The sequence below is a fragment of the Centroberyx gerrardi genome, chromosome 23 (assembly GCF_048128805.1).
Source record: "Centroberyx gerrardi isolate f3 chromosome 23, fCenGer3.hap1.cur.20231027, whole genome shotgun sequence".
Taxonomy (NCBI): Eukaryota; Metazoa; Chordata; class Actinopteri; order Beryciformes; family Berycidae; genus Centroberyx; species Centroberyx gerrardi.
Genome location: NC_136019.1, coordinates 14465757 through 14491598, shown reverse-complemented (window position 1 = coordinate 14491598; position 25842 = coordinate 14465757). Strand labels below are relative to the sequence as shown.

Sequence of the window (25842 nt, the reverse complement as noted above, 5' to 3'; positions counted from 1 at the left end):
TTGTGCATTCTTGATTGGGATTGCTAACATTAAAGTGTGACGTGCTTCGTAGGGGTAGAGCTTGCTTTAGAATACCTGACAGCAAAAAAAAAAGTGCAGCTTCTTCCTAGCAACGATCCCCATTTGTTTTGGCTAGTGAGAGCTATGAGAATGTACAACTGGATTTTAAATTTAACATGTTTAGAGTACTATAATTATGACCCTTCAACTACATCATTTTTGTAGGTAACAAGATGTGCAAAAGTCATAGAAATGTTCCATCAAGCCATGGAATAGTCGAGGAGTTTTACATCAACCCCAGAATGGAATAATGAAAAGTATCATGAAAAAAATGGCCACATTTTCAGGCAATCTTAAACTTTTATTTTTTTTCACATCTGACCTATGTTTAATATTAGATTATAGCTCTATTTGAAGGGATGGTTCTGTGCATCTGTCTATTGATCTGTAAGATTCTTTACATCCTGAATGAAATAGGGAAAAAAGCATCTCGACATTTTTAAGACAACTTAAATGCATGGCATGCATTTTTAGCAATCTTGATTTGACAGAAACCCACGTTATGCAATCCAGCTAAATTCTCAAACAAACTCAAAACTGAAGCTATATGTTGTAGGGTGCCAGATGATCGGTCACAGACTGAAGAAGGTAACTCTTAGCCATAGCTGTGTTTCTCCGAGATGGCAGCAAAAATAAAAACACACAAATACGAATGTTTACTCGTGCACCTGTTGCTTTTTGTGTCGGCGTAACAGGTTGTAATGTTAGGATGTGAAGATAGGGGGCGTCAGAGACCGAATATAAAGGAGGCGTAAACCCATCTGCGTCAAGCAAGCGATAAATAGCCAGAGTAAGGCCGGAAGTTAGGTGATTTTGCCTTCACAATAAAAATGTAAAAAGCGTCCCGTTTAAAATGAATAGTACTGGGGTGTACAACAAAACATCCTTATTTTATGCTGGGAAAGGGACAATTTCCGCCTCAAATATACATTCTTTATATTGGCCGTCAATTTGGCATAGTAAGGTCATACCTTAGCCTAAAAGTGAGTCCAAATTTGATCTTGGAGTTTTTAATGAAGAGCAAAGCTAAAGCAAAAATAGCCAGAAATTTATTTAGAATTTATATCTTTTAAAAAAAATCATCTCAGGGAGCATGTTCCCTCTAAAAGCTGCTTCTGTCTGTGCAAGACACTTTGGGTGACCTACGTCCATCACATTGATCAAATAATAATCTTAGTCATCAGCCATAGCTCCATTTGTCCCTAGAAATGTAGTCAATATAAGCGGGTTTGGACGTTTTGGTGGCATATGATATTAAGTGCAGGGACTTTAACATAGCTAATGGTTAATGGTTAATGTTAGTGAACCATACAATGTAAACTGACGTCGCTGTTTTACTTTGCATTAGCCTACTCCAAAAACGTTGCAGCATATCGTTCATTTCCGTCAATTAGGGTTTTTATTTTGAAAAGAATGACGGAAGTTGCATTGTGTACTCTCGCTAGCTTGACACTGGTCTTGAGGCCAGGCTCTGTCATTTGCAGCGGAGAGCCTCGTCTCTTCTCTGGGCGGTTCCATTCTGCCTCAAACTGCCGAGTCTGAAAAACCCCAAGGAAGAAAGCTCACCAAAACTATCAGCCAAAACACAAACATGGCGTCTGCCTCCTCCACCGACAACTTCAGATGAAAGTGTCTCAAGAAAAGTGGCTAACAAAGTTTCCGAGGACTATCTACGTGCCTTCTATGCCTGCGGTTTTGGTTTAGCATATTTCGTTTGCAGAAGTAGAACAACGGAATATATCGAGCGGGTAAAAACAGCAAGTTGCCTACATGTCAACATTGTCTCTTGCCGCGGTGTAAACAGCTGGTAAGTGCTAATATTTTCGGATATGTTCAATAGGTTCAAGTTGAGTTTGTCGTGGAAATGAGAAATGTTAGTGTAACTACTACTTTTACAATGTTTGTGTTGGATGTTGGTGTTAACGTCACCAACGGAAAATACATTTTCACGATGTTGCGCTGCAGTTGGCTCCTGCGACCTTCTTTCTCCGTTTATCGGCGTTATCCAGTTACGGGACTGGAAGAGCCATATAACGCTACATGGGTTGATTAAAGGACACATTTCTTTTGTAATATCCGCAATTATGTGTCTTCCGTACACGAAAGTTGACCTAGTTATAGGTTGGATGCAACAGTTGGGAATATAACACCTCCCCGCCCCTCCTAGGCTCCAGATAATGAGGCTCGGCTCTCCTGGAGGCTATCTAACCTTGCAGGTGTCTGCTCTCAGGCACACTTGTCCCTAAAAATGATTTACCTGCTTGCAAAGTTGGCCTTCGCTGAGTGACGGGGCTATTTAACATGTTACTTAGAAGAAACGGACATTTGCATGGGGATTTGCAGCCCATGAGGCACTGCCTGCAGACAAAACTATAACTTACATGGAGAAATGTAGATACACTTCTTTGTTATAAACCTGTTGTACAAAGGCCTAACTATTAACTGCTGCCATGCCATTTGAGGTCAGGCTAGCGGGAAGCTGACTTCCCCTCTATGAACCACTAAAATTGTGGCTTTCATTCAGTGACTTTGTTTCTAAATATGCCTTGTCTGCATTTGTGTGACCCTTACTCTGTGCTTGGGCCATGGGGTTGTGTAAGATGCCTCTGTTGGTTTGTGGCTGCAAGGGGTGAGCTGAGCACAAATGCCTTTGAATGCAACGCCAAGGTGCTCACATATCTTCGCCTCAGCACTTGACTATCTGCCAGCCACCAGCAGTCTAAACCCTCGGGGCAGCACAATACTCACTACTCCAGCTTCCCATCAGTTTGGTGATTCATGGCATGTGATGTTCCTGTTATGCCATTTATGGCACAAGTCCCAGCAGAGCAAAGGATGGCACTTTGTCACTGATGCATCGATGGCATTCATATTTTCATTCAGTGATTACAACACACTTTGGAAATTGCTCTTGCAGAATTGCAGCAGCAGCAGCCCAAACGTTTTCTTTGGAAAGCACTGAGCCGTTGACACATGGAAACGCTGTAGAAAAATCTCTTGACCTTGACTTGGTCAGATGGCCTGTTGGAAAAAAGGGAGTGGAGTGAATGTTGCCTCCTACTAACCGTTACAGCAGGATTAAAGTGGGTCACGGCTGCACTGTGCCTTTGTGTACATTGAACTTGCACTTTGTCTCCACCACTGGTCGTCCAGAAGCTCTTGTCAGGTGACCGAGGAAATAAGGAAGTAGAATGGCCAAGGGAGCAGCAACAGGCAGTTGAAGGACTCAGCGGTTGCCTAGGCAAAGTCAAATAGCATTTTGACTACTGTGAGAAAAGCCAGTAATTCATACAGTGGGACAGTATAACAGCGTTTACCACGATTGAGAAATGTGACTGTTTCTCTGAAATCTACCCAATACTTGAATGTTAGATTAATTCAGCAGCAGGCCTGTCTTTTTTTGTCAAATCAGCTCTGAAAGAAAATGCAGTTTGTGGTTTGAAGTTGATTGAGCAATGAGACCAGTTTACATGTATCTGCTCCAGTTGAGTTCATGTTGAGGTGGTTCACATAAAAATATCTCAAGAAGACATGAAAATGTGTCAAGAAGCGAAGATTGAAATTTATGACCATGACTACTCTTCTGTGTGTGTAGTTATATTTAATTCATTATGTGATACTTTATTGAACCTCGGAGGGAAATTATTATTGCTTACCTCCCTGCGCAGAGAGGTCAGAGGTCAGGTCCCTGGAACTGATAAGGGTTCAGCATCTTGCTCAAGGACACTTCAGCAGGATGCAGGCTTGAACCTGGATCCTCACTTCTCACCATTATTTTTGATGGTATTTCTGCTTCATTGTACACAGTGGGGAGTGACAGCAAATAGGATGCCGAGATAGGAGGGTGACATGCAGCAATGTGGAGCTGGATTCAGACCAGTGACATTGCAAGTGCATTGGCTCACCGAGCAAATACTCTCCTGAAACAGTTCAGTGCTTTTTGTTAAGCTCATCAAAGGTAAACTCCGTCTGTTTGCAAGTCTTAGAGATTTTCAGACATATCAACACTACACAGTCATTTCCAGCCAAAGATACACATTAAACGTGTAATCCAGCTGAAAACCCTCTCGGGTAACCTATTTCCTTCCTCTGACCCTTGTACTCATGTGATGTGCCAGTAGTCTTTTTGTCCTAGTCTCTCAGTAGGGCCAGATCAGGAATCCTTGTCTGCTCTGAGCTGGTACAGGCTCAGCTAGTTAGCAAGGGCAATGAGTTTGCCCTCTCTCCCCTTGCTTCAGAGTGGAAAGAATGCTCTCTGTCTGCCGGGCCGTCACGCTCGAGGAGGGAGGCAGTCTTGTGACGTTTCTGTTGAGCCTAGCCTCACCGCTTCTCAGCTACCTCTCATCTTCTGAGCCACTGAAGTTTTTTTTTAAATTACGCTATAAAGAGTCATATTTTGAAGCAGACTTCAAATAATTTGACTCGACTTTAATTCGCTCTCTGTCGCTTTCTTTCTCTCGCTGTCTTGACATCACAGTTGTTTATCAGGCCTAATGGAAAACATGTCTGCTGCTGCTGCTGGCCATGCAGGCAACGGTTGTTTTTGACACCCAGCACAGCACAGCACAGCACAGCGCACCACAAGAGTCTCTCAAAGTGTGTCACTTTCCCTTGTAAACACACCTGCCTCTTTAATCTCAAACTCATGGCATTAGAGAGACAATCTAGTGTAACTGAAGACTGAAAGGAGCCAGGAAGACGAGGGGTGAATTTTTCCCTTCAGTGATCTGGTTTTATTTGACAGCATCTTTCTCCAGAATGTTTTTGGCCACGTTAGGGTTTTCTTAATCAGTCGCTTTGATGTTATCTTGAAAAGACTAGGACCTGATGGTATTGGCTTGACAAAAGCTTTTCTGAGGTGGAATACAAAGAGGAGTAGACAGTTGGGAGGAGGTGAAGGTGTTCAGTGAGCAGCATATGTTGTTCAGTGAGGTGATTCTCCTGGTGGGCATCAGGGCCACCCAAAACCTATTCATCATGGTAATGTTTATTAGAGTGATACTATTTAAGAAATGACAGATGTTGAGGATAGTCTATGCCTGATTCATGTTCTTGTTGACTTTGCCTTGGTGCAAATTAAGAGACAGTTGTTGCTTCTCTGTTTATGTCACACCTCAGAAAAATTAAAATTGACTGTGATCTTTGTCAACCAACACACAAAGGTGTCAGAGCATTGGCATTTGAGCTCTAAAATTCAACCAAAACAGCCTATGCCCAATGGAACAGAAAAATGAAAATAACTGAATAAAATAGCTAAATGAAAACATAAACACTGCATTATCAGTGCTGTCTGTTATCAGTGCGATTTGACAGTCAGATTCCTATCGTTAGAGTGTCACCCAGCAGAATTGACTCAGTCAGTTCTTGATGGCGATTGACAGTTCATAAATGAAAATGCATTTTACTTATTGCCCCTGTATAATTGAGCAGCTGCCAGGGTTAAATAAGCATATCAGAGGAACCGAGTTCACTGTTGGCCTGTTGCTTTGTTCAGGCCCTGCGGAGTGAGGGAGATGTTGTTAGCATATTGATATGATAATGCCACGCTATCAGGCAGGCTTATCTTGAGCCAAAAAGCAGATAGACCTCAAACACCACACCTCTCTGAACAGCAAATATTGAACAATGAGTTTTTGAACAGTAAAATATCTCTCCTGCTCCCTTCGAGTGCACTTTGTATATGTTTTTGTCAGCATTAACACCAAAGATTGAAGGGAAAATGTTGTACTTATGATCTGTGTGTGTGTCTGGAGAAGAGACAGACACTTCTTTTCTGATTTTTAGCTGCGACCAGCAGCTCTATAGCTCGCTCTGTCGGTCGGTCGGTCGGTTGGTTGGTCGGTCGGTTGGTCGGTCGGTTGGTCCACAAAAATTTCCCCACGCGTGTATACATGCATGTACGTGGTCGCAGCTATTGCGAATTCGCGCTTGTTTTGTATCTTAAAGTAAAAGCTGATGTGGCTCACTGGTTTATTCCTCTGCTCTTGCCAAGTAGGGCAGTTTGAGTCTCTTCACAACACATTACGATTACTTAGCAGGGTGAGGTTATTACAGACTGCAGTTTTAGACCCAGCTATGCACACACATGGCTTGCACCATATGAATCCAATCAGACAGCGTCAACTGGCTTCAACCTCATTTCACCCCCGTTCAAACCCATATTCCACTTCAGAAGGAGCATACTTGGTTTTTCTGTGGTCGTCGCCTTATAAAATGGAGGTTTCATCACCTCATTGGCACCTTGTATTCGGTCTGGCCTACACCACCAGCAGCATGCTGTGATGACAGGTGGCAGGGAGGGCCACTTTGCCTCTCAAGATCCTCAAAGGCCAGGGCCATTGAGTGGCACTTGAGCCGGACACTGGTCCTGCAGAAGCTGTCACACCATGGCTCAAGGGCTGCCACTGCAGCTGAAAGGGTAACATATCGCAGGCCATGGCAGCTTAAAATGACATGTATCGCCTTCAGTGGAATCAGCTTTTCCTTTAGTGATTTTTGCCTCAACTGTCTTTCATGACAGTTGGTATAGCTCATTTTTAATGGATTTTTTAGTTTCTTCAGTAGCCATATTGGACACAGCGTAATAAGTAGCAATTTGTTTCTTCGCATATTGACGCACACAAACATGTACACGTTTCACCAGAGAGATTGGACTGTCCTGCTGTCTTTAACCACAAGGCCACCTATTCCCGCTAGGCAAACAAACACTAGCCTTGTCAAAGTCTGTCTATTATGAGGTAGGGCTGCTCCCTATTAGCATAATCACTGCACGTGTCCACAATTAGGCCTAGAACATCGCTTTTCTTTCTCGTCTGTAATGTGTAATGTACATGACGATAGTGTGTGTGTGTCATCCTCAGCTGCTGCCTCAGGGAAGCTGTGAGTGGATCTGCATGGCAGGACCTCTGCTGAAATAACTGAGACAGACACAGCACTGTCTGTTGTTCAGCATTACACACACACACACATGCGTGCCTGCGCGCGCGCGCGCGCACACACACACACACACACACACACACACACACACGGGCCCTCTCACCCCTGGGGACCCAGCATCCAGGCTCTTTTGTGTGAAAGGGATGAGATCACTGTGGGGTAGACCATGGGGGATGGAGTAAGGGGGTTCCACTCTGTATACTTAAATAGAAAAATCTCTCTGTTTCTATCTCTGTCTGTTTCTTTCTCTTTGTTTCTCTGTCTCTCTCAGCTTTGTTTGAATTGAATTTGGGATCTTGGTGACTAAAAAGCTAGCCAGGTGAATGTTTTTAACATCAGACAAGTGCTGAAAGTGAACAAACATCAACTTTGGCACACAAGCCTGTGAGTAGGACCTCCCCAGTTTTATTTACGGCAGCTAGAGAGTTTTCCCTCTGCCCCAAGGGGTCGTTGGGCTGGCGTAGCCAACTTTTGGCCCATTTGCAAGTCGAGACCAACACCATAGCCAAGAAACAAGACCTTGCAGTGCTCAGGAAAATCAAAGGCCTGGCCTCTTTTCGTGGTTATGAGACCAAATGATTCTAGAGAAATCATGTAGGAATTAAAAAGTGAGGAGTGGTCTTGCCCACCCAATTAAATGGCTAAGTTCTGTTCTCCATTGTGAGTAGAGTTAAATTTAATTGCATAAAGACCAAAGTTAGGTGATTGTAGAGATAAGTAAATAGTGTTTTGAAAATGGAATGGAGCCTCAGGCAATGCGTCGTTGAGTAAAGGCCTAATCCTTACAAATTCATACAAGGAGGCCAAAGACCAGTTTCAAAATATCCATTTAGAATATGCAGACACGTAAGTTTCGTAGTATTTTCTCACATGATCCGTAACATAGTGACCGTACTCCCTGAGTGCAGTCCAAACAAAGAGCGTGACACCCGATCATCGGGGCTCAAGAGTAACAGAGGAACAGGTTTTCAGATGGGAAGGGAGGGGCAGTGCACAACCTTTAGAGGCAGGGGCTCAAGTTACAACACAGGACTTAATACAATGGAAATTTAATGGACCAGTTTGTTCACCAGTCTGACTGTGAAAGCTCTGCCTCACTATTTTTGCCTTGAGAGTCACAAGTTTTCCTGAATGTTTTTTTCCCCCTGCATGCTGTTACAAGTCGAGCATAAGGAGGCCAGAAAATCACTCATGTCATGTTCACTTCTATTTACAATAGCTTGAAGGCTTTTAGTCTAATCCCCTATCCAGCACAATCACAATTTATGGCTGCCATCATGTTTTATTTGCCTGCCAGACATTAAAATGGACTTTAAAACGACCCTTCCCTGCCTTTTATTTACTGTATGTCTATATAAATGGAGACCGTGGGCTTTATCTGCAAGGTCCAGTGAGTTGGATATTGCACTACAGAGTGCATGTCTGTTATAGTACATGTACCTTTTAAAGACCTGGAGATCAATTTCCTCAGCTAGCGTAACACTACTCGCAGCTCAGGGGCGCAGCCTGGCATTGTTGGGGCTCGGTTGCCATGGCAGCGTCAATGTTTGTCTATCATGTGCTGCTCACAAAGAGATGTTTGTATGGTACTGGGGTTTGTGTGTGTGTGTGTGTTTGTGGGGGAGCTGTCACAAATGGTTCCAACCGCGAGTGTGTGCCCACCGTGCACACGCCTAAAGGCACACAGTATTTGGCCAGGCATGGACGCATATTCACATGCACACGTACACACACACACACACACACACACGCACATCTTCACCTTTGCCAGTCAGTGATGATGAAGTGTGAGGAGTTTATGTATGAAACTCTGATAATACTCCAGAAAATGGGTGATATTCTACATCAGTTATAATATATTAATCAAACGGATAGGACTATTTTTATTAGTTTTGAGTGTATCATGTTGTGTTAGTTTTAGTAGCTGCCTTCCATGCAGTTCCCTCCCCTCTCTAATAATTATCATGTAAATTGTACAGTGGCAAATATAGCATGACGAATTACAAGCTAATCTAAACTTCTGATGGTGAGCCATCCATGACATGGGATATGATACATAGCAGCACGCATGCTGTGCAATCCATAGGCTGAGGCTAACTTGGATGTGTTGCACCGCTACTCTCCTCCCTGCTGTTGAGAACAGGAAACAATATGACAACATTAAATTTCTATGTGGTTTTTATGGAAAGCCCCTGCAGGCTGCAATATGAATACATTTTATTCATAGGTCATTAAAAATTTCCTGCTTGGTGCGATAGGAGTAGTAGGCCTAGTATTATTATGATAGTGATCTCACGCTAGGAAATTCACCAAAACACTACATGTGATACAGAGGCACAATCAGGACACTACTCGCACAGACAGATCTGAACTGTGTAAAATGCATTATTATTTTGCTCTCTTGTGTGGAAAAATAGGTTGTTGATTTTGTCCTCTGTGTATGTTTGTGTGTTTTTACATGTGGGCCGGTGTCTGTGGGTGTGTGTGTGGCAAGGAATAACAGTGGCAACTTTGAGATTTGTGTGACCTTAAGTGTTGAGCAGGTAGCCTAGTTTCTTGCCCAGTGCAGAATTTCAAGTAGTTGAGCCGGTTGTCACGGTAACTGAATGATCTAGTCTCAGGAGGCGTCAAGCTACCATCAAAACAAGTGTAACCTTAATTAACACAAGGGAACAGGTAACCTAAACTCCTCAAATTTGCAGAGGTTGGTTTGTTTATTCTCTGAAATACATGCAGATTTATTGTCATGCCGGGAACATTAACAGGGCGGGATTCATAGCACAATCGCGACCTTGCAGATTTGCCAGTTGGCCGGGTTAGCATTTGTTTTTCATTTTTCTGTTAACATTGGTTTGTGTTTCCTACCGTGACAGTTGGCAATTCTGTGACAATTTGTGCCCATGCTGTCGGGAAGCTGTATGACTCACAGCCTTCACATCTTCATACCAACAGCACCACTGTTTGAGAAGATTAAATATAGAGGCTAAAGTTTGTGACAAAAGTGAAATGTGCCTGTTTCACATCTGACCAAACTTGCATGACAACAGCAGAGCTTTCTTGTACAGTCAACTTAAATTCAATTAAGAGAATAGAATACCAATGAATTGGTCTTGTTTCTTTATTCTGAGTGAGAGCGTGGGGCTCTGGGCCAACAAACAATCCCTTGCTGCCGACCTGTGACCTGCCATATCCAGTTCTTCTGTGAGGAAAGAAGGAAGGTGCTAGGAGTAGTGGTGGAATGCCAGTTTAAAGAGGAATGCCGGTGAAGGCCAACATTTAAATAAGCCATTGATGTTCCCTGGGACGGCTTGGTCTGCAGTAGAGAAAGCTCACAACTGGCTGTTACAGCTAGAAAGAAGAGACAAGAGTTGAGCCCCTTTCCAAACTGGTGATGTCATACTAATGCACAGATTAGTGTTGAAAGGATTAGCACTGGCATAACCGCCATATTTTTTCAGTCCTCACCAGCTATTACCTTTTCAAGGGACCAGGCATGCAGAGGGCAGCCATCTGGTTTGAGCTCATAACATACTCAGGTGTACTATATGGATAGAAAGTTGACAGTGGAACCATAGGGCATGCATCCGAACAAAGCCTTGCACTGCAGAAACCAGCCAAATATCATCATTCGCTCTTGCCAGGTTAGAGGTAGATGCATAGCAAATTCTGGGTGCCTGTTGCCCTGTGGAATAGGCCGGGATGACTGAATTAGGTCAATATAGCCCTAGAAAATGTGTTTCTCACTAAATGTGTCATCCTGATGAAGACATTATGTTGAAACATTGGTCCGTCTAAATAAATATAAGTTTCTGCCATTGTGGCTATGAGTGTGCAGCTACTTTATTTTTATTTGTATGACTTCGACTAGCTGTGGTCAGCATCTCTAACACCGGTTGTGCGTCCTTTCCTCTTTTGAGTGTGAGCAATACAGGAGGCCGCCATCTTTATGCATGTTGACCATCAAGTGTTTTTTATGGCAGAGCTTGTGGTCTTGTGGCCTTCCCACTATTCATGATAACAGTAGCAAGCATCACTGCACAGACTTTGGCACTTAACAACCAGCATTTAAATCCCATAAATACATTCATGCCATGAATAGTTTAGTGGTTTCACTAAAGCTGTAGCACCTTCATATTCTGGTGAAATAGGCCTAAATATACCCACCAAGTGTGTGACTTTTGTATTATGTGGAATGTCTGATTTTTGTTTTAGCTATATCCAGACAATGCACCCACACACATACATCAAGACTATCCAGTCACTGGTAAAACCACCAGAGTACATTTGCCGGGCAGCTTTTGGTGAGAACATATTTAACAGTGTGGTTTGTTATAAAGCAAATACAGTCTAAAAACAGCACTTTGCTCTTGAATGGGGTTTTGACCAGTGAGATGTAACCATGGATACAGTGCCGTTAATCTCTTCAGAGCAATAAGTCAGGCACAGATGTCTGTGTACATTTCCATTGAGCATCATCATAAAGTAAGAGCTGGGCCCAGTCAAAACTAGCATGGGTGTTGAAGGAGTAGGGCAAACAACATTCTTCATTGTGTTGCGAAAATGCACATCTGGAATCATTTAGGCTTGTAAGAATTTTGTTTACAGTAAGAAAGAAAAACTTATGTTTCAGCAATATTGGCCAAAATGGGTAAATATCCAAGTTTTTGAGTAAAATACCAAAATCAAGCAAATTTATAAGGGCTGGGATCGTTTAAGAATTGTGTCTGAGTACTTGAAACATGAAATATGACCACTCACTTTACCCAGTGACCTGGCCAAAACCCAGACAGATCCCGTCAGAAGAGCCATGGGGAAGAGGGCATATTTTTTCATGTGTCTTTCCCCTGCCTTACCAGTGGGATCCAGCATGTCCCCAGCTGAGTTTTTCCATCCTGCTCTACTGCAGCAGCTGAACCTCTTCAAAGAAATGTGGAAGTGACCCGATATACCTCCCCGTCCTCATTGTTCCATACGTTTTTATTGCCGGCTTTGTTTGTGGAGTGCAGTCATTCAACCTCTGCTTGAATATGGCATGAGGCTGTATTGTTTTTGCTCCTTGAGGCTTATGTACAACATAGAGGATGCAATTCATATTGTATACTAATTGAATGGAGTTGGGCTTTTTTCCCCCAGACAGTTTTAAAGAGTAACAAAAGAATAGGCCATATTCTAAGCAGACATCCAGCTACAATTCCTAAAACTACCTGGATCATAGTGTAAGAGGGATTCTTGGTTTGCTTTTTTCACCACTCTTGATAAGAAACTTGGTATTCTTCAATTTGAAACTGAATATTTTAACTAGCAAAATGAAAAACTATGATGCAATAGAACAAAGTGATTAAAAAAAGTGTATACCAACTCATGTGACATTTGCCTCCTTGAGATAAGGGTTCATACCATGGTTAAGAAAGTATTTTTCACACATTTCAAGGAAGTTAAGCCTGGAAAAAAATATTTAGTGTTTCAGTGTTGTCCCCTCCGCAATAGAGCCAGACCATGCCATTGCTATCCCAAAAGGCAAATATTTATATATAAAGTCCACACTTTATAGTCAAGCAGACAATGGAAATAAAAAAACAGGCTCCAAGTCTAGAAGAGACCAGATTTTTGTGGTGGAGACTGTGTAGAAAGTGTGCTGGCTATCCCAGCTGCTTGATGTCTCGGTGTAGCAGAATATTTTTCCTCCCCGGCAGGTCAGTCTGACTCCTCCCACACCTTCCACAACACAAGCCAACGGATGTCCTGCACTGTATTGCAGCCAGTGGACATTACCACGCACGCCTGCACACAGACGCACACACACATACACACACACTGCTACGAATTGTTGAACAGCCTACATAGACTACATGTCATCTTTTTGATTTTCCCTCTCGCTTCAGAGCAACTCTGTTAAAAAAGAAAAACAAAAAAGAAAGTAGGACAGCCATGCGTTATTGCATGACATAAGTCATCGGGGTGCATTTTGGGCATCTTTTATGACATTGTGAGCAGTCACTTTGCAGATTTTTCTGGATTGCCCCCAGTTCTGTTACCTTGGCGACTGCCCTGTTTTGAGATTCCTATCTGTCGTCTACGTGGCGAACTCCAGAGTGTGTTATGAACAGGAAGTAGGTCAGTCACCGTCTGATACAATACAATGGCCCTGTGCTTCACTCGCTACACTTTTTATTGCCGGGTTTTCTCATCTTTTTTTCCGTCCATGTTTCCACATCTTTTTCTTTTACCACTCTGGTAATCATTCATTGGTGACATGGCTTCCATATCAGACTGTATCCTCCGTGAAGTGGTTTTCAACATGAAAGGCAGTCTGCATTCAAGCCCCGCATGTACCATGGCTTCACAGTGATATGATATAAATATATACTGTATATTTTTAAGTGAAGAGTGTGTGTGCATGTGTAACTTGAGTGTGTTGTGTGCTGCTTAGCAGTTTAGAGTTTGTGCAAAATATTATTGTACTTATTGTCCAAAATCAAAAAGCACAGAAAAGAAATGATGGACACAGACAATATTAATCTGTGTTATGAAGTCCGGGGCCGTCTCTGCTCACTGTGGCAGTTCAAAGAGGCGTCTCTTTTTTCTCCTGCCACAGCTGACTCACCACTGGAAAAATGTAACTTCCTGTGTGGGTCCTTACAGCTCTTTGAAAGGGACGTGGATGTGCTTGCTTTTTAAGCCTCTCTTTCTTCTTTGGCTGCCATTTGCTCTGTGTCATTTTTGGCTGATCTTCCATAAGTCAAGTGCTTTTCTTGGACAGTGGAACAAGTTTTCTTTGCACCATAGTACACAGATGAATTGCAATTGATGTCCCCACCTCCCCCATAATACATAGTAATGACGTACTACTTTATTTTTTGAACTGGGTTGTTTCAGGCATTAAAAAGATGGATTCATTTTCATGTCCAAAAGGAAAAATCCACCCTCTCTTACAATAAATATATCATCAATTTGATGATACTCGGTGCATTCCAGGATTTATCTTGTGATGAAGAGTTGTAATCTACTTTCTTGGTGTATCCGCTTTCCCTGCCTTATCTACTTCTACTTCAGTTAGTGATTTCTTACTAGCAGTATTGCAATGAAAATCGAGTCACTGACTGTCATTCTCCCCATCTTTGAGGTCACATCACGGTTCAAACATTCATTTGTCACAAATAGAAAAGGAAAGATGCATTTTGAAAGTTCCATCCATGAACTCGAGTGCATAGTCATTTTATATAGGCCTATTTTTTGTTATTCAAATCAAAGTCAGTGGATGGAATTTCCAAAGTGTTTTTAAGACTTTGGTGTCTTGATTTATGCTCACAGTGGCATTTCTGAACATTCCTCTGGGCTCGGCTGTTCTCCCTTGGCTCTCCTCAGCCACCAGAGCTTTAACTCTCTCAGCATGTTTGGAACAGTGCGGTGATATACAATGACAAGAGTGTTTGTGAATGTGGACAAATCCAGTCCCTTCATTACCCCTAGTGTTTCCCCAGTTTGCTTGCTTCTTTATGGTGCAGCAGTCTTAAGGGATCCTCTTATTGCTTTGCGCATGCTATCATTAAGCATTCTGTGTACGCTTGTATGTGTAGTCCGTCCCAGTGTCTCGAGTGGGATGTAAGGGCCATCGCCATGGCTTTGCTTTCACTACCACAGCAATGTCCTCATTGGTGTGGCCCAAGTCCCACAGTGTGTGTTACCTATAACCGTAGGCTGGAAGCTCCACCAAGTGCTGTTGGAAGATTTGATAGAGAATTTCACAAGCTAACAAAACCAGATTGCTGCAGATTCAAATAATACTGAAGGTCATACTTCACTGGCATTGACTCGGAAATTAATTTCTCCATTGGCTGTTGTTAAAATGTGCTGTGCAGGAAGTTTCAACCATTGTGCAAAAGGCTTTACTCTATTTTACTCTGAAATCTCCACAAAGTGCTATTGGAGGGTTTGATGACAATTGCACATAAAGCTTTACTCTTTTGGTTATTAATCTTACTTCTTTACTTTCTTACTCCCCAGGTACGTCCAGCCATGATCGAGGACAAGGGTCACCGTGTGACCGACTACTTTGTGGTGGCCGGGCTGACAGACAAGTCCACGCCGTTGGAGCAGGACCTGTCGGAGACCAAGTCCAGCGGGCCCAAGGCGCCCATCACTGACTTAGCCGTCATCAACAAGTCGGCAGGCGAAGCAGTGCCTGAGGGCTTCACCTGTATCGACAGCACCTACAGCGGCCAGCAGGCGAATCTCAACCATGGCAGTCTCAAGAGCCCCGAGCTCTTCCTGTGCTATAAGAGGAGTCGTGGGAAGCCCCCGCTCATTGACATTGGGTGAGTTGTGATTATTTATCTCTGCGTGTTTTGCTTTGAGTTGTGCATGTGCTTGCAATGTTTACAACACATCAGCAAGGGATTCTTTGCAAGTGGCATCATTTATCTATGCCTATTTGATTGTTTAGCACAATGATTTAATCAACTTAAAACACAACTTGGAATTAGTTACATTACCACGGACATCTCAGAAGTTGAAATTTAACAGTGTTTTGTACTGCTTTACATGCAACCTTAGTTAAGAACCAATCCATAGCTGTATTTCTCGAAGCTGTTTATCTCACATGTATCTGTGTATTTTATGCCAGCTTATTGCGTAACCAGGTGATATGTAATATGTAATACTGCCTAGCCCCATGAATACCTGTGACAATGACAAGAGTTCAGTAGAGTTAAAAACTAAACTAGTCTACATCTCCTGCATTAGGTATCAGTGTTGCTTAAGTTAGGTCTGATTTGTTATATTAGACTTGACTGCAGTAGCATGACATTTTTTTAAGGGGTAGAAGTGGGTGGGAATTTTATGGACGTAGGTTTATTCACTATATTCTTGATCCAAGGCCTAGCCTGCTGCTTACTGTGTAAATATTTGCAGACTTATTTGCTCATTGATGTGGAAGTTTCCCATTTGTGCAATGAAACACAAATTCCATTTATTGGCATTGTCCACTATTCTACCGTAGTCTTTAACTAGGCCAGTAATAGCACATCCGGTAATCTTTTAGTAAGAATAATGATGCAACTGCCTGAGGTCTTTAAGCTCTCTACACACCTTCGTCTTTGTCTAAAGCCTGTTTGTGTCTCCCGCTAGGCCCGTGTGATAGAATGTTGCAATACTTCCCACCATATCTCCTCCTCCTTTCAGTCACTAACAACAAACTGGAGTTTCCAGTTACATGAGTCTACACTCTGCTGGCTCTCTAAAAGGATTCCCCTTCCCTCTGCAAACTCAAGTCTTTGTGCGAAAAACATCATTGAAATGGGGTTTGCAATATGTAGATGGCAACATATTGGCCAATGTCCCACTTGTGTCCTACAATGAATTTGGTTTGATTGAGCACATTTTATGAAAGTCATTAATGTGATTGCCTACTGCTGAATGTAGTTTGGCACTGTAGAACTATGGGGAACGCACATGAATTGCTGCAGCCCTCAGTGCATTGAGCGTAAACAGCAGATCGTATGTCAAGTCGTGTTTCCTCTAACAGATTACACAATCCAGCCAGTTGACAGACATCTTGCTGTTGGAGAAAATAGACACAAACATACATTGAGGAATTCCCACTAGCTGTCAAGCTACTGTACAGATGTTTTTCAGTGGTGGATGGACCCTGTTTGTCCATCAATCATGCTTTTTACATTTACTGAGGTTGAATAACGGATTCCAAGGTACATATCACAAGCTCTTGTTTTCTGTTTCCACTACAAACACACATATTATCAAGAGACTCCAAGTGTAAAATTCATGGGAATATTTGGTCCATCATTGAGAAGTGGTATACCTTTGCCTAGATTGCTGATTGGGTCTGATAATGTGTTTTGATAGAAATTACATTAGTGGTTGCATTATGGGATTTGTGCATTGCCTGATAGCCCCGTTTTGGTTTAACTTCGAAGACATGTCGCAAGTGGGCAGAAGGTTAGTAAATATTTTTGGCCCTGCTGCAACACTGGTGTCTTCCTTTCCCATCAGCTGATGTCTTTTCCACCTGCCAGTCATCTCCCCCTGAAAGAATGAATGAAAAACTAGCAGTGTGTAAATCATTCATTCTTCCTTCTGCCACCTCTGCTGTCAGCAAAGCCAACATTCCTATCCCGGGCCTCAGGGCTTCACGACTGACTGTGCCCATTAGGACTTGTTTTTTTGTTGCTTAAATGAGAATTTGCTGGCAATTGTCCTCTTGGCCTCTTTAGGTTTGTCCTGCACTCTTTCAGAATGAATGGTGTGCCAGTTGCCAGAGAGTGCAAGGTTCCAGGACTGTAATATCTGCCTTCACAAGATTAATAAATGTGTTGGTGTTAAAGAGGGCACAAATCTAAGCTTTTGGCCCTGTGGTGTAGTCCAGATGGGAAGGGAGGCCATGGAGCTCACTGCTATAGAAGCCCTGCAGTCATGCAAGACAAAATACAATACAGTGAGGCACTGATTGCTTTCCTGACTGCAACTTTTAGCTGTGTGATATTCTACAATATAACTGATTAAGGAGCATGGAATGGTAGCCAATTTTGGCATAAATCATAATATTTAATGTAAATTGGATGGTTTGTACTAACATGGATGGACAATGCCCATGAGAAAGGAAGAATCTTGATGTTTAGCTTCCCTCTGCTGTCTGGGATTTTAGATGAGTCAGCTGGTAAATATGTCTGAATCACATCGCCCGTTGGAGATAGGCTTTTGTGTGTGTGTGTGTGTGTGTGTGTGTGTGTGTGTGTGTGTGTGTGTGTGTGTGTGAGAGAAAACTCACAGAAGCCTCAAAGGGAAACCAGAGCTATGAAGAGAAAGGCAGTGCTGCTGACCACAGACTGACCCTCCCTGTAGGAGAACCAGCTATGTTCCTCACCACAGAGAGCCATGCTTAAGGCTCTTACTTATCATCTCCATATATGCGTCTCTCTTGGAGTGACTGGAATCGGATTGATTGGGTTGCTTTTAGAGGATTGAAGTGGAAAAAAATCATGCTCTCACATGCTCTCACACCCTAGTCAAGATTGGTACACTAGTCTTAGAAAGCAACTTTGGTGCTATTAAGTCCTGTGTGAGCTGGACCTCTAACTGTCTAACATGTTAAGATTGGCCTCAAAGGCCATTTTAGCTCAGTACTTATGAGGTTGTGGTGTACACCTTCCTTACCCATGTGTGAAAGACACAGGCCCACCAATAGAAAACACCCACTCAGTGTTAGGTAGAAATTCCCAACTTATTCTGTTCCATAGGTATTTTTTCAAACTCATTAGGATTTGATATCTGTGTTGGAGCTTAAATCCGTAACCTTTTTGAAATTGTTACATCATTAGAATGTTATTTTTTCGTTTTTTGGCAACATAAGCTTGTCTCAGAAATCAGAGGCATGCCTGACAGCAAAGCTGATTCCAGACCAGCACTCCCTGTGAGACACTTGATTAAGAGCCCAGTCTATGAGTGCTTTGTATGTGTGGGCATGAGTCATTCCCTTGCCAGCACTGTGCACTGCCCTGCTATCTGCCATCTCAATTTCCACACCATTTTGACACTCCTTCCCTCAGTTCAAAGGGTAGCTGCATGGGCAAAGAGAGTTCTCTCACTCTGTGTCTCAGTCTTTGTCTCTCTCCCCCTCCCCTCCTGTACATAATCTCATCTTCATTATTCTTAGAGGCTCATAATGTTATCATGTCAAACCCTAAGGATGAGAGTGTGTTCTCTTGAGCTATTGCAGGTTGTGTGACCTGAACACACAGTGCAACAAATCTCCCTCAAGTCCTGTCCCTTCAAAACTAGGCCATAATCAGTGCGGCTGTCTTTTTGTTAGTGTAGAGTAGAGGCTTATGAAATCATTCTCAAGATTGTCTCGACTAGCGCTTGCACGCTCTATTGTGATACAGTGTCAAAGAGGTTTTTATTGTCCATTGTTGCTCTCCCATACATCGTAAAGTATTTGCTGTCTGACGATAGAACAGAACGTCTTATCACAGGAAAGCAGCATTGATTCATTCTCTTAGCTTGTTATAAAGTAATTTCAGGTCAAACCTTATTTTGCTGTTCTGTAATTACTTTGTGGGTCGTTCCACAGTTGTTTCACTTTCAATTTTAGTTTTACAACTGTAATGTAGGTAAGCATGAATAGCACTGATGTTCATGTGTGGATATTAATGAACTGGTGTGCTGATTCTAGATGTATGCCACTGATTAGAACCATCAAGCATCGCAGTGGGATTGTGTGTGCTCCTATAATAGATATAATGTGCTGTCTAACACATTTGCTTGTTTGTGTGTTTATCAGGGTGCTGTATGAGGGCAAGGAGCGTCTGATCCAGGGCTGCGAGGTCATCCAGGCCACACCGTACGGCCGCTGCGCCAACGTCAACAACAGCTCGGCCACCTCGCAGCGCATCTTCATCACCTTCCGCCGTGCGCCTCCCGTCCAGCCCCAGAACTCCCTGGCCGTGACTGACATCTGCGTCATCGTCACCAGCAAGGGCGAGACGCCACCGCACACCTTCTGCAAGGTGGACAAGAACCTCAACTGTGGAATGGTGAGTTGGGCTGCTCTTTTGTTAGCTAGCGTCAGCAATTTTGTACTAGCATAACCTACAAGGCTCTCAGTCCTAAGGGAGCAAAGGTGTAATGTCTGTGTGACCTTGTTTTAAACTTTTCAGTGGGGCTCCAGTGTCTTCCTGTGTTACAAGAAATCAGTATCTGCGTCCAATTCCATCAATTACAAAGCCGGTGAGTCAGTGAAATTGAGCCGGTTCTCTGATTGCTTTCTGATTTCCGTGTAGATTTAATATTTAGTTCATACAGTTATGACATCTTCAAATCTCACTTGGCATCTTACTGGTTCTACAGATTACTTTTTTGGTCTTTCTTTCCTCATTTTCTCCTTTTATCATTTTCAGCCTCATCTTGTGGCTGATCTTACGTAATGTCACTATCAGTATTTCATTCATCACCTTTTTTCTCTGTTGCTTTGATGAGTCATCGTTGATGGCTTCCCTCCTACGATTAGGCTCCCTGTGTCCTGCAGTTACTGATAAGAGTAATTACTAGGGGTGTAACGGTACACAGAAGTCATGGTTCGGTTCACACCACGGTTTGGACATCACGGTTCGGTACGAGTTCGGTAAAACGGGAAAAAAGCAACAAAAAACCCCAAATGCATAAGGCTAGGTTTCTTTTCATTTATTTTGAACAGACACTAGTGCAAGTTACAGTTTGTTCCACCTAGTGTCATATAGTCCCCTCTTCATACACGGGGCGCGTTTGTAGAACTGGATTTTTCATTTCCCACTCAGAGTTGATGAAGTGGGCGGTCACTGTGAGATAGCTTTCGGTAGCACGGGAGGTCCATCCATCGGTTGTTAGTGCAACGGCGGGTGCAGCGGACAACTCGTGCTCGATCACCGCTCGTGTACGCCTGTAAAGAGCAGGGACCACGGATTGGCTTACGTGCGCATAGGATGGAACGTTGTAACGAGGCTCGAGCACTTTTAATAAATACTTGAAGCCAGGGTCCTCTACCACTGCATATGGGCGCATAGCCGATGAAATATAAATACCAATTGCTTCGGTAATGTTTTTGGCCCTGTCTGCTTTCGCATCTAGAGGCTGCTTAAAAGCAGCGGGGATAAGTAGTTGGACTCCTGTTTTTTTTTGCCTAGCTTGGTGATTGGCACATCTGGGTGATGCCGTCGAATATGCATGTTAGCATGTTCGATGCACACATACCCTACAACTGTCGAACAACGCCGACACACCGTCCTCGTCCGATCCACCACTCGCTCTCCATTGCTGTCGTAGTTCACTGGGAACCCGAAATTTTCCCACACAGCTGATTTGAAAGAAGCAGGCGGGTCTTCTAGCTCCTGTGTCTCATTTGCACTCGCCATAGTGTGACTGACTCAGTAGTAGATTGAGCTAAGCTTAGCATGGCATGTTGCTAACTGTTGTTGGCTTACAGCTTAAGGTTTCCGGGTGGAACTCGCGCTTGTGAAAGTTGGTTCCGCATTACGTTCATCAATCTTCGCACATACCGCGTATTCTCCGTACGACTGCATGCACCGAACCGTAACGTCCGTACCGTGACGGTTTGGGACGAATACACGTACCGTTACACCCCTAGTAATTACATTGCCGAATGCCATCTTTCTTCTGTCATTCAAATCCACAGAACCTGCAAAATGTCTCATTATCTCAAAGCATTCCCTGTTCGTGAAGCAACACAGCCTTAGCGTAGAATGTCTGTCAGCTAGGGATGCAACAATATTTTACTCCAGAAATGACAATATACCACAATATTACCGAGTTTGAAGTCAAATTAAATTGGATTGGACTTCATTTATTTAAAACTTGCATTGCAAACTTAATTTATAAAAAATAAGATAAACATTTCACACAAATGTCCTTTTGTAGTACTTTGTGAATATGAAACTAAAAAATACCTCCATACCATAATACACCATTTATGCCAGAACAGTAGGCTACAGGACGTTGGTACCCAGGTGTGAATGTCTCTCCGTCTCCCTCACCACTATTCAACACTTGAATGGCTGTCACATTTTTTTCCATTGATGAAGGAAGGGCCATCAAAATCCATCAAAACTAATTTCACACATATTACTTGCATACCTTTAGAGCAATAATGTGATGAGGCACACTGTATTCTGTACATTGCACTTCTTTATTTCTGTGGAATATATGGCAGTCAAAACACAGATATTGACAGCTACTGGTCAGAAAAGTATGAACAGACTTTTTTCAGACAAACCATTTACTCAAGCGCTTTTTGCGATGTGGCTGTAAAATGTCATATAATCAAGTAACGGCTACGCCTTTAATTTCCCCCTGAATATGTTGTTATATTTTAGAAATAAAAGTGCAGACACTTGGCTGTGTTTGCATTTCAAAGATAAAGTTTTACAGCATGATGTTTTATTTCCTTTGTACATTGGGTTATATGATTGCTGTGGATGCTGACATCAGTTGTAACACTGTGCGGCCTTTCTAGTGATTAACTGACAGAACAGTGCGTGAAAGATAGCAGTACAACAATATAAGCCCTGTGCACAATACACAAGTTATATTACTAGTGATTTTAATAGGCAAAAAATAGAATATACTTTTCCAGCAACTCCAGTGAACAGGGCGGTTATTACTCAAAGTCAGTTAGAATGCAAGTGTTCATAATTTCTGCACGTTCACTTTGCGTTATTATTAATATGTGAATAAAATCTAATGGTCCAACTTGGTTGCTTAGGCTATTATAGCAAAATGTTTAAATGCAAGGTTGTAGGGAGAAGGCATAGCGCAGATGAAAAGATGAATACAATTACATTCTTGTAGGGTAATGTAGAAATTTCGTGAATCACATTGTACCCTATGTTGATATTCATTCAGCACAAATAAAAGGTTACACATACACCGTTGCAATTCAGAAATGATGTGGCATTGTGTGCTGTAGCAGTCAGCCCTAGTCATGTTTATGGGTCAGACTTCTGAAGCTCTCTAAAGCAGTGTAAATGAAAATTCAAAGTGCATCTATGATCATGCCAGAGATTGTAATTGTTAATCATAGCTGGCATTTTCAACTGTTGTGTGACATTTTCACCAATTGAAAGGTTTTTTTAACAACTTGGCCTTTGGAACAGTTCATTGTGTAACGCACATATAATAAACGTTAATAATGTGAATGTGTGTACTCACACACCCACACAGACACACAGGCTGCCTTTATCTTTGGCAGGGCTTCTTCCTGTGAGGTGGCTGTTTATTCATCTCAGACAGCAGCACTTCCTGCCACACCCATTATTTATGTGTCTGCAGGCGTGTTTGTGTATGCGCATGTTCACATAAGAATGTGTGTGTCTTGTCAGAATGTCGTTTTGACAACACACTGATGAACAGAACAAAGTTTTTCCTTGCAAATCAAAACCTCAGCATACCGTCTGATTAATATGAAAGCATGTTGACTGAAAATATTGATCTTATTACCAATCAAGCTCTCTAGCCTCCATCTTCTTTTTATCCTCCCAGAGAACCAAGCCAGAATGGTAACGAGCCTTGTTACTTCATGGACTGCAAATTATCACATACTTACAGACTGTCAAACTATAGAAAATATTTTGTTTTATATTGCTGCACTACTATATCATACTCTGATATTGTTTCTGTTGTGATCACCAGGGTTTGTAAGTATAACCTTTAGTGTTTCCTCTCACTCTTCAGGCCTCATCTTTCGTTACCCAGAAGAGGACTATGAGTCCTTCCCTCTATCAGAGTCTGTACCTCTGTTCTGTTTGCCCATGGGTGCCAAGATTGAGTGTTGGGCACCGAACACACGTGACCCTCTACCTGTCTTCTCCACCTTCGTCTTAACCATCTCATCTGGAGAAAAGGTGAGGTGCAGCAACCAAGAGTCTGCTTTCATTACCGAAAAACAAAACAAGGTTTTGTGGGGAATCAAATGTAAATTTGAGTCCATGCGTGTGTCCGTTCCTGGTGCCAGGTGTATGGGGCAGCCATCCAGTTCTACGAGCCGTATCCAGTGGAGCTGTTGAGTGAGAAGCAGAAGATCCAGCTCGGCCTGCTCACCACTGTGGAGAAGAAGATGATCCCCAACCGGCCCGTCAACACCAACAAATGCATCTGCCTGCTCTCCCGCTGGCCGTTCTTTGAGTCCTTCCGCAAGTTCCTCATGTTCCTCTACAAGCTCTCCGTCTCAGGCCCGCACCCACTGCCTATTGAAAAGTAAGAAGTAACATACAACCATTGATATTTTCATATGTCATTTGGTGGGTGCTTTTATCCAGAGCGGCCTACAGTACTGAGTGCATACAACATCCTTTCAGGTTGACTCACTCTGTAATAGATTGAGTTTAGCTGCTGCACATTTTTGAAAGGACATCTGAATTCCGGTTTGAATAGGACAGATTTTTGAAGTTATGTCTGTATATTTCTCCCAATAGGCACATCTCGCACTTCATGCACAACGTGTCATTTCCTTCCCCCCAGCGGCCCAGAATCTTGGTCCAGGTGAGATGTTTTTGGCCAATTGCAAGTTTACTGTTATGTTCGTTTCTTTTTGTTTTTTGTTTGTTTTTCTTATGGCCTATTGACATTGTCAAATTTCTCCTTCAGCTCTCGGCACATGACACCTTGATCCTCTCCCAGCCTGTGTGTACACCCTTACCCCTCAGGTAAAATGGGCTTCATGCTGCTTAGCACAATTACATTTGTAGCAAAAATCTGGTCAAGTACTTTGTTAAATGACTTTTTCACACTTAGTGTGGCAAGTTTCTTCTTTATACTTTGACAGTTTCATTATTTCCATTTCAATGGAGCTAAATTAAGTTGTCTTTGGGTACTAACACATATTTTACTTAGTCTGAATGCAAAAGGCTAAGGAAAATGAGAGGAGAAAAAGACCAGTGTATTGTTCCAGAGGAAATGGCTACGTTATGAAAGTAATCATCCATTTCATTTTCCTGGCTGGCTTACACAAAACACATTCATCCATGTCAGTTCTCCGAGGTCAAATCCTCACACTGCAAACAGCCACTGGAAGTCAGACTTACTCAGTTTAATCTATGAAGATTAAACTGCCATAGTCAAAATAATATTGATATGATTTGGTATTGGAGGATACACTATTGATTGCTGTATGGCCTAGTGTTATTTTCTTTACTTAACCAAAAGGATCCGTATTCAAATTACCACTTTAAAACTAGTCTACAGCTATTTGCGTATTTGGATTAATACTCAGCCAAGTGAGATCCAAATCTTACCTACCATGGAAACATCATTTATAAGTTAAACATGGCATTAGTATCTCTACGTAGGACTTTTTTTCTTTTATGGTTTTTAGTATTTTTTTGTATTTTATTGTTTATTTTATTGTATGGTTGATTGTTTTACTGTTGAATTGTTGTTGTTTTTTAGCTTTTATTGTAAAGCACTTTGGAACTCTGTTTTGAAAGGTGCTATACAAATAAAGATTATTGTTATTATCATGTAGCCTACTAGGTTTTTCATAACATTGGGCCAATATTTAAATAGGTTTTGAATAAATTTTGCCTTTGTTTCTACCTAGTTCCCACACTTCCCTCTGACTTAACTCAAGTGTGGCCCTGGTGTTACAAACCCAGTTTTAAACCTTTAATCCATTATTTTAAGCAACACCTGTCCTGACAGTCCTGCCATCGCTGCCTCTCCTCCCACCATCCCTCCTCCTGTGGGTCTTTCTGCCCCCCCCACTCTTCAACTCTTCTCCGCTCTCCCTCCCTGGCAGTGGCGCGGACTACGGCACTTTGCTGATGAACCTGGGCTCAGAGAACTGCGCCACACTGCTGCACTTTGTCCTGCTGGAGAGCAAGATCCTGCTGCACTCGCTCCGGCCCGCCGTGCTCACCGGGGTGGCCGAGGCCGTGGTGGCTGTGAGTACACTCGACCTGCATACAAGTCATACTGGAAAATAGAATAGGCTTTTATTTAAAAATACACCCATCTCCTCAGGACGTCCCACCCCCTCAATTGTGACTGCATAGATTCACTCTAGTTGCCTAAATGAAATTCTGGTGTTGTTTATGGTCACTTCTGCACCCACAGGAAGTGATGAATTGAAACTTAAGAGTGAAATACAAAACTGTCTCCTAAACAGCAGCAAATGAGCTCAAGAGAAAGCTGGACTCCCCAACATAAGATCTTTTGCCTCTCTCTTCCCTTTGGTATCTTTTGGTATAAAAGCCTAGTGCAGCTTTAAGTACTAGAAGTATCAACAGCTGTAAGACAGATGCTCTGTGAAAAATGTGATGTGATTCTTTAATCATGTTTGTTTTG

At 42.5% G+C, this 25842-nt stretch overlaps 1 protein-coding gene across 4 annotated transcripts in view; it reads left to right on the top strand.

The window, feature by feature from the left end:
* The first annotated feature begins 1620 nt into the window (after window positions 1-1620).
* dennd4c (DENN/MADD domain containing 4C) overlaps window positions 1621-25842 on the top strand; it is a 39164-nt gene continuing 14942 nt past the window's right edge. For 3 of the 4 annotated variants that reach the window (XM_071926595.2, XM_071926593.2, XM_071926590.2), the window contains exons 1-9: window positions 1621-1867; window positions 15001-15311; window positions 19292-19544; window positions 19668-19737; window positions 23233-23402; window positions 23513-23754; window positions 23973-24039; window positions 24145-24203; window positions 25295-25439. In XM_071926595.2, coding sequence (XP_071782696.1) covers window positions 15013-15311; window positions 19292-19544; window positions 19668-19737; window positions 23233-23402; window positions 23513-23754; window positions 23973-24039; window positions 24145-24203; window positions 25295-25439 — 1305 coding nt within the window. In that variant the 5' untranslated portion in view covers window positions 1621-1867; window positions 15001-15012. Of the gene's footprint in view, window positions 1868-13054; window positions 13111-15000; window positions 15312-19291; window positions 19545-19667; window positions 19738-23232; window positions 23403-23512; window positions 23755-23972; window positions 24040-24144; window positions 24204-25294; window positions 25440-25842 lie in introns of those variants that run through there. The other variant, XM_071926592.2, reaches the window with a different exon arrangement.